At 35.0% G+C, this 9,407-nt stretch overlaps 1 protein-coding gene across 1 annotated transcript in view; it reads right to left on the bottom strand.

The window, feature by feature from the left end:
- Positions 1-238: 238 nt before the first annotated feature.
- The window catches only part of sema3c.S (semaphorin 3C S homeolog), a 68,150-nt gene continuing 58,981 nt past the window's right edge, over positions 239-9,407 (bottom strand). The window contains 4 exon segments of the mRNA NM_001094933.1: positions 239-913; positions 5,212-5,342; positions 7,116-7,183; positions 8,228-8,385. Coding sequence (NP_001088402.1) covers positions 503-913; positions 5,212-5,342; positions 7,116-7,183; positions 8,228-8,385 — 768 coding nt within the window. The 3' untranslated portion in view covers positions 239-502.

The raw sequence follows: 9,407 nt of genomic DNA, 5'->3' as shown, positions 1-9,407 counted from the left end.
TCCTCCAGAGTATAACATTACTACTCATTTCAGTTCATTTAATAGTGTACCAACCTAGACAAAAAGTCATTTGAACGAGGCTAATATAATTTATAATGATGTCATTTTCTTATTTTTTTAAACAAATGACAGGTTTCTAAACAACCACATACTCGACTAATGCAATGACTGAACCCTATATTTTACAGTTACAGTAGATCTGTAAACAAAAAAACAAAACAAAAAAAGAACATGAGTGTATATTTAGACAAAAATACTGGAAATTCACTTTATTTTCTACCTAAATACAATAATCTAATAAATAAGGTTAAGGAGTTGGTGTTGAGTTGGATGCTTCAGGGCCAAGCAAATTACTGTAGGTATAAAAGAACATTCCGAGATGTTTATTCAATAGCTGTTGTGCTTATAAATATCCCATGGTCTATAAGATTAAGTATTTCCACTTACAATAGTTTTAATAAACAAAAATATAGTGTTGCCATAAACAAGGAAACTTGCAGGCCTAAGATCCAGGGAAATGATTTCTTCGATTTCTACTTTTTCTGGTGTTCAATAGAACCTTTAACTTGCTATAGTCCCCTCTCATTTTCGGAATTTCTGCTTCTTGTCGGGTTTTTTGCCGACTCTCTTTGCAGTACTGGTTAATTATTTGCATTTCCGAGTGACTGAATGCACCTGTAAGATCTTTTGGATGGAACTGCATTCCACTCAAAGTGCTGGCCCAAAGCCACTGAGATTTGTCAGTCATGAATGTGACTAGCTCTGGCTCTAGAACTTTCAAATTAACCTTGGTTATTGTCTGCTTGAATGTGTTTTCTGTAGCAACACAATGGTAAACACCTTGATCTGTTTCCTGGACAGAGCGAATAAAGAGTCCTTGACCAGTAGCAATGATCCTTTCATTTAATTTTACCTGTAATTGATAAAGAATATGAGAATAAGCATCAGACATTAATTTCCCAATTACGACCATTGCTCTGAAAAACAAATATGATATTAACAGCAGATTCTATAAAAGAAATCAAAGACAAAACACTCCTTTCACCAACACATACTAAAAAAATGCCCTCACTTCCAAAAAATGGCAGCACAAAGTACAATAAAAAGGTGCAAAGTTTAGGAGTATGTTGTTTTTGCTTGATAAAGGGTTTGAGATGCTTGAAAAGCTACACTTTTTTTTAATGTTAAGTACAAAGGTAGTACTGCCTTAAAAAAAAATTGACATTCCCAACATAATCTTTCCACAGAATTTTCTCATCTAAAGCACTACTTTATGCAGAGAAACTGCAAATTAACAATTCTGTAACACATATAGAGAACTCCCTTAATAGAGAATATAAAGCAGAATAATACAGTATTGTTCGCATAACATATAATTTATTAGCACGGACAAGAACACAGCCATATATTTTATGCATTATAGACTGACCTAAACAAAGATACCATTGTGTCTTTGTTACTGACGCACAGGTTTATCAAGTATGGTTTGTATCTGGCATGTTCTGAATCTCAGTATGAACTTGAGATCTTTAACTGCAAAGTACATTTGATCTTGATCTAATATTTGGCACTCTGAGGTCTCATTTCCAGACAATGATGCTGGTATTGTCTAGGCAGCACGTAAAGTTGATGATTTAGAGCAAGCTGGAATAGTCTGCAGCTCCAAAATCTTTAGAAACATTAACAAGGAGGGTCTTTGTTTCAAAAAAGATATTTTAGAGGAAAGAAAATAAATTATATGGGGCAAAAAAAAGTATTAAACATTAGAAATGTAATCATGCCCATATAACTCCACAGTATATTCTTATACAGTACAAATGGATAAGTAAAGCAAAGTAAAGATTAGATATAATATTTATTGGGCTCTGTTTCATTTGCTATAAGAGAACATTTTTTGTTGTTAAAAAAGCAACTGCATTTAAACAAAATACACACATTCTTTGTTTTTTTTAAAAAAATGGGCTTTATAATATAATAAAACAATTGTTAATTTTTCCCACAAATAAAACATAGGATGAACTGTCTGCATCTATGGCTGCTGTATGTGAACTGGTGTCATGTCCATGACCTTAATGTACAAGTGAATATGTTCATAAAGGTCAATTCTTCACTGTATCTCTAAGCATCAATGCCAAGTACAAACAGAAGCTAAACATGTCTGTGTGTTATTAGAAAATTGCATAGGAGACCCGCAATATACATGGTACGGCTTCAGCTAGTTATGAATTGAGTGCACTAAATGTAACTGGATGCTGCTTCAAGCCCTGAGTCTACATAAAATATTCACTAAATGAATAAATAGGAGAGAAAAAGTATGACCCATTGGTTGCACCTTCCCAACCAATGGGTCATACTTTTTCTCTCCTATTTATCTATATTCTCTGTGACCCTGCACACCACTAACTTGTTTCTATATCTCAAACAGTGGAAGGTGCTACCCATTATCTTTTCTTTACATATATTCACTAAATGAACCCTATGTAATTTCTTTTAAAAAAACATCCATTTATCAGCAAGGATATATCCTAATACTGCAGTCTGTAGTCACATATTTAAAGATCATAAAGACCAGGTAATGAGTACCAATTTACGGCAAGGCAAAATTAGGTGACATTTTCTTCTGCATCAATTCTTAGTGAACTCTAATGTCATCAACATCTGACATAAAGAACAGACTCAAGTGCTTTTTTTGGCCACAAGTGCACAGGTTGCTAGCACAGACTGACATAATTTCATTAACAAATGGCTCAAACAAATTGCTTTCCAAATGATCAACAAAGATCTTCAAAGCTGACTGTAATGATATCATCTAGCAGTTGTTTTCTTTTGCTTTTAACTGAGACTTGTACAAGTGTCTTACAGCCTGTGCTGCATTGGGTGTCCTTCATATCCCAGAAATGCTATGATACAATGATTATTTACAGATTGTGTATTCTCATTTTAAATTGTTGCTAAAATAGGAATAACAAATACTGTGAATATTGAAGGTTTATCAGTTTCTTATTCAAAACTCCCAGTGTGCTAACTGATAATAATTTAAAGTTATTGGCAATTAATGCTCAGAATTTGTGGCCAGTTTTTAAAGTGACACTGGTTTAAACATGACAACTACTACAAGTTACTTTTTCCATCAATTTGTGAAGCTTTCAGCATATATTTGATGGAATACTGCTATATATGAATGATTTCTTACTGCAAAATCAATAAAACAAACACTGCTATTTGCTCCTTTTTCAGCAATAGTTGATGTGCCTGGGAGAAACCAAAAGCTAGTCATAGATGCACATATATAGTTGTATGAAACAACGTCTGTGGTGATCATTTAGTCAATTGGACAGGTTAGAAACTTTCTGTTGGGTAATGAGAATATATCTGCATGTATTGGCTATGTGACTATACCCATGGTTTACTGTCACTACTATTTCCGGGACATCACTTTCGCACAACTGCTAATGTCAATGTCAATTAATGACCAAAACATTGTCTGATCTGTTATTTTTCCTACTTTGATCCTACAATTTAAACCTAAATGATTAGTTTTAGATCATTCCAAATAAATGATCGTCATCTGAACGATCGTCATACAAAGAATAAAATCTGAATGTGTATGGCCAGCTTAACTGTAGAAGAACTCAAACCTAATTTACTGTTTTTTTAATGCAAGCATTTTTCCAACTTATGGATATATAATTTGGAACCCGATTTTGGCATTTTGTGTATGGAGTATGTACTTTTATATGGGTATGGGACCTGTTATACAGAATGCTCGGGACCTGGGGTTTGCTTGATAATGGATCTTTCCCTAATCTGGGTATCCATACAGTACCTAAAAGGGGAACTACGACATCCAAACCAAAATTTGATAAAAAGGCCCACATAACACAGAAACCCCTAATATATCCATCACAGTTACCTGTTTCTTCAAAAAGTATGAATAAATGCAATTTTCTATGCTGCAATCCAGCTGGTTAACAGTTCTTCTCCTTCTGCATCATTTAAAATCCTGGCAGGGAACGAAGGACTAAACACTGATGTAACAAATTGTAGCAACTTCTCCACAGTTTACAGACAGCATGCAGGAACTACATAACCCACAATGCATTGCACTGTGATGTGCCTTTCGTTATTGAAATCACATGTGCAGGGGATTGTGGGGTTTGGAGGATGCAGTCTAAGGACAGCTGACTACTTATACAAAGTAACAGTAGTCAGCCAGCTCAGCATCGCGTAGCCGTAATATTTGGGCACATTAGTGAAATGATCTGCCACTTGGGTCTATACTGCTGTGTGTGTGCTGAAGGTGTTAGCAATATATACATACTGGCATGTAATGACTCGCTGCTCTCACATACTTCTTTAGGGCTCAAGGTGCAATAGTTGTACAGACATTCCAGTACAGTAAACGAAAGAAATATGCGAGGGCGGTGCGTCACTACGTGACAGTACGTGTCTATTGCTACACCTTCACACCTTCAGCACACAAGCAGCAGTATAGACGATCATTTCACTAATCATGTGCCCAAATATTACTGCTGCGGCTACGTGATTCCTTGTTTAAATGAGGCGCGGAGAATAAGTCCAAACAGACTCCACTTCTCCACATCCTAAATGATGTGCACGCTTCTATCTCCAGGAGTGAATGATCCTGATCGCAAGCTAGCTACCTTGGAATGGATGTCAGGCTGAATGGTCGGCCCCCACCTCACCAAATCTGGCCCTCGTTGCAAAAGGTTTGAACACCCCTGTTATAAGTTATAATTTTGAGTTTATAAGGATTGATTATATCTTAGCTGGGATCAAGTACAAGGTACTATTTTATTATTATAGATAAAAAGGAAACCATTTTTAAAATTTTTGATTATTTGGTTAAAATAGAGATGGCCTTCCAGTAATTCTGAATTTTTTGGATAATGGGTTTTCTTATAACAGATCCTAAACCTGTAGTCTATACTTTCAGAGTTTCAAAATACAAAACATAAGAAACATGCAGTGGTTTAACTAGATATTACTGGGCCCCATAGTAAATTATGTTTCAGGTCCCCAAAATGTCTAGAGGTTGACCTGTTTTACTGTGTAATATGTATTCAAATTGTATATGAACTAGGGCCCCCTTGCAGTGAGAGGGTCTTCTTCCTCTATAGTTACACCCCTGGAAACATGGTTTCCTGTATAAAATCGTGAATTTTGTGTGAATTCAGTGCTATAACTCACCTCTTTCCTCCGATCATTATCTTTCTGCAGCAACCACTTGACAGAAGCCTGTGGAGACTTAGAAATGCACTCCAGGAAAGTTGTGTTGTTTCTAACCCCATACTGAACAATTTCTGCAGTGTTCCTATATTCTAAATAGTAAAAAAAGAACCATTATATGTCTAGCAAGATATCAAAGACATATTGTATATACATACACACTGTATATAGGCAAGTATACTGCTTACAGTGTATATGTAAAGGAAGCCACATCATACATTTAAAGCCATCATTAGCTGGAGAACCCATGATCACAAATCATCAACTATTACTAAATTATGAATGGAGCCTGGAGAAATTAAATATAAAATGAAATGCCAAAAAAAACAGGTTATAGGAAACTCCACTGCATGTTTAGATTATGTGGTCTAAGGAATAATTTATTCTTATTCCAAAACATTACTGGGCAAGCTGTAAATGTGTAACCTTATATATTAATTTTATACTGAACTTGACAAAGTCATGACACCACACCGATCTACATAAATGTTCCACTCATTTCTAGATAGTATTCTACTGTAATATATTTTGATGAAATACTATTGGTTAGTTTTGATCATTGCATTTATCAGTATATAATACAATACAAAAATACATAATATTCTCAATATATATCTAGTTGTTTTTTTAAACCTAGGTAAACTGCTTTCACATTACCATGTTAAAATACTCTTGCTGATTTGCAAGATACAAACTATACAGCCACATATATTTGAATACTTATATGGCCATAATTATCTGAAGACTTATTATATTGCATGTCTTTAGTTTTAACAATCACATCAGCACAAAACAATACATGGGAACCATGGTTTTTGTTATTGGTGAGCAGCCATACACAACATCATCATGTTCAATGCTAGTCACTGGTGGGAGAGTTGTACAAATCTATGACACTGGAGTAGTGAGACTATGAAATTTGGAGTTATACACCATTTGTTTTATGTTGAAGATGACCCGCAATTTCGCCCAGGGGTGGAGGTGCAAAGGAAAACTATGGGGGGGCCTTGCCCCCCAAAATTACACCACTGATGATCTATGGAACTAAAGAGTGGGGTGTGAGCTGAGCGTTTCTGTTCTATCTTGACCTTATGTATATTCTACAAAGAAAAAAAATTCTCCTTTCTCAATGCTCTCATGGTATGCTTTTTTCTTTCTTTCACATACGATATGGTATCTGGTAAGCATCTTTATAAAGACTGCAAAATAGTCAAATAGTCAATGTAACTTTAATATTTTAATACTATTTGCAGTAGTTTTGTATCTTGTAGTTTTGCAGGGTTTCCCTGCATCAATATGCGTGAGAATCATTTAAACAGACTGGACAGGCACAATTGCATTTTCTGACAATTCTCACAACTGGAGCGAGTGCAGTAAACGGTGAGTAACTTTAATGCATATTGTCTATGGCTGCATCCATTTTGTGACAGCAATAAGTCACGAAATGCACAAAGCATCAAGAGATGTTCCATTATTTATGCTGTTGGCATATTTGTCATTTGTCTGTACAAGGCGATCAGTGGTGCAATAGTTTGGTATGACTCCTGCTCAGCTTTACTGAATAAATGGTGCTCTATAAAGAAGTTAATAACTATTTTGCACAGTTCTCCCAGTGCTAACACAGATCCCCTTGTACCAGATCTGAGCAGGATATTCTTTTGTACAACAGTGCCACCAATGTTTACATTATTTTTTAGTAGACATAAGGTACGAAGATCCAAATTACAGAAAGATCCGTTAATCGGGAAAACCTCAGGTCCCGAGCATTCTGGATAATAGGTTCCAAACCTGTATAGACGCGGTTATTCTCTTACATAATCACTTTAATATATTTTGGTAATGACATGTTGGATATGATATCAAACCTTTTAAATTAAATCCACGACACTGGGTAACTGGGTTCCCATGCTTCACATCTTGTCTTCGACTTCTCCTATAAATTTTGTGTAAAATAAGAAAATATGATTAATTAAACAAATTGCCAAAGTTTTATTTCCTAGAAATGTCTTTGAACAAGGACTACTTCCCCCCACATATATATATATACCTGCTTCTCTAAATGAAGTGAAAAACAAGACATAAAGTGATAGCAAAAGTGGAGAGAGAGGGAGAAAAGGGATGGACAAGTGGAAAATGGAGACAATCAGAAGAATGTTAAATGTAAAAGAAAAAGTGGATAAGGCAAACTAAAAGTGGAAGACAGAATAAAATGAGATAGCAAAAGGAAATATGCAGCAAACAATTGAAAAAGCAGAACATTCAAGACTGAAAAACAGAGAGTAAATCCCAGTGGGAAAAATTATGATAACATTAAAATTATTTTACAGCAATAAAAATATGTTAGAATATTTTATGTTCAACTAACAAAATTATAGTAAAGCTATTAAAATATTTTCAGTTTATTAAACTGGTTATAGATTCGAACTATATTTATATGATAGAATATCATAGAAAAGTGCAATGTAAAAAGCATAACCTGCTTGGGAGGCAAAGTAAGGTACAGTAGCTCTTGTATTGGGAGTCCTTATTTTGCCTTGCCTACCTGTCTGTGTACATGCTAATGGAATTGTATGTGGTATACAAAACATGTTTCCCAGGCTACATATGTCTTTGTGTTTGGGATCTGTGCATGTCTTACTATGTATCTCTGGACATGTACATATGCAGAGCTAGTGAAAAAGCAGTTGTCCTTTATCCTCTACACAAATCTAGCTCAACCTATGGCTCCAGTGGCATAACTATTGAGAATGCTGGGGGTGCCATCTCATCTGTGCACACACCACCATATGTGAGTGGTATTGCCAATATTTAGGCATCGGTATATGTACAAATATGTACATTAGAAACAAACATCAGAAATTACCTATACCCTCAAACATTCTTACATTTTACAATAGGTGGGTACATCATTTACTATGTACAATACATTAAGCTGCTACTGTAGGTAAAGAACAATAACAAGCATTCATTATCCTACCTTTTTCCTGATGGATAAAATCTGGTACAAAACTTTCCATCCCACGCACAATATGGGTCCCTGGCAAGACAACAGTCAGCACAGGCAGTGCCATAAATGTGGCAGCGATGTAAAGACAATTGGATAATGCCTTCTTCTGAGCTTACATAAAGTTGTTGCTGTAAATCAAACGCAATACTGTTCAGCTATTAAATACTGATTTCACAAAAAAACATATTGTATGTTTTAATTGGTTTTGTATTAAACCCTAATACAATCAAATCTGAGAAAAAATTAAAAAAAAATGTATTCATTGTTCAGAGCTTTAAAAGCTCATGGTTTAATGGTTTCAGATTCAACCTGCACGAACACTTTCAATTCAGATTTGATTAAATCTGAATCCTGCAAAAAACCATATCCTAGATTTAATGCATGCCTCCAAAATAATACAATATATTGCTAATTCAAAGTTTTTGTGTTTATGGGTTAAAGTATTAACATATCAACTGCCAAGATTTTCAGAGCCTACCAACATGTAGAGATGGTTGATTCAGAGATAAAACGTGAGCTTTTAAATCAGTCTGAAGCATGGCCAGACAGAAGAGGATCTTGTGCAGCCAGATAATCGTGACACAGTTACCTAATAAACGCCACCAGTTTCAGTCTGTCATTTCTTTTTCAACTGTAACAGATATTTTTCTTACATTATGTTATGTGCATTCTAAATAAATAACAACATACCCAGGACCCATTCCATGGTCAGTTTCCTACAGTTATTCCTATAGTTGGAAGTCACCTCTAAATTTTACAAATGAAGTAAGGTAGGAGTTTATTGGGGCTGTGTTTCGTTCTATTAAGTTGTTGTGCAAATGAAAGGGGAACTTCACCTTCATATTAACTTTAGTATGTTATCAATGAATCTACTTTAACTAACGTTTCAATTGTCTTTTTTATTTACTTTGTATGTTTTTGAGTTATTAGCATTCCAGTAATTGAATGAGAGGTGCAGCTCTCCCACAAGTAAAATAGTGTAAGAGCTAAACTAAACAGGAGATTTTGATCAGATTTTGTGGGACAGATTTTATCTGACCCACAAAATCTTGTCATGAACAATATTTTGTAGAAACTTCAGAAAGTCTGACTCCAGGAGATCTAACGAACAGGTACAGTATGGAATTGAAAGACTCTTTACAAGGAGAAC

The sequence above is a fragment of the Xenopus laevis genome, chromosome 3S (assembly GCF_017654675.1).
Source record: "Xenopus laevis strain J_2021 chromosome 3S, Xenopus_laevis_v10.1, whole genome shotgun sequence".
NCBI lineage: Eukaryota > Metazoa > Chordata > Amphibia > Anura > Pipidae > Xenopus > Xenopus laevis.
This window is presented reverse-complemented; position numbering and strand designations above follow the sequence as displayed.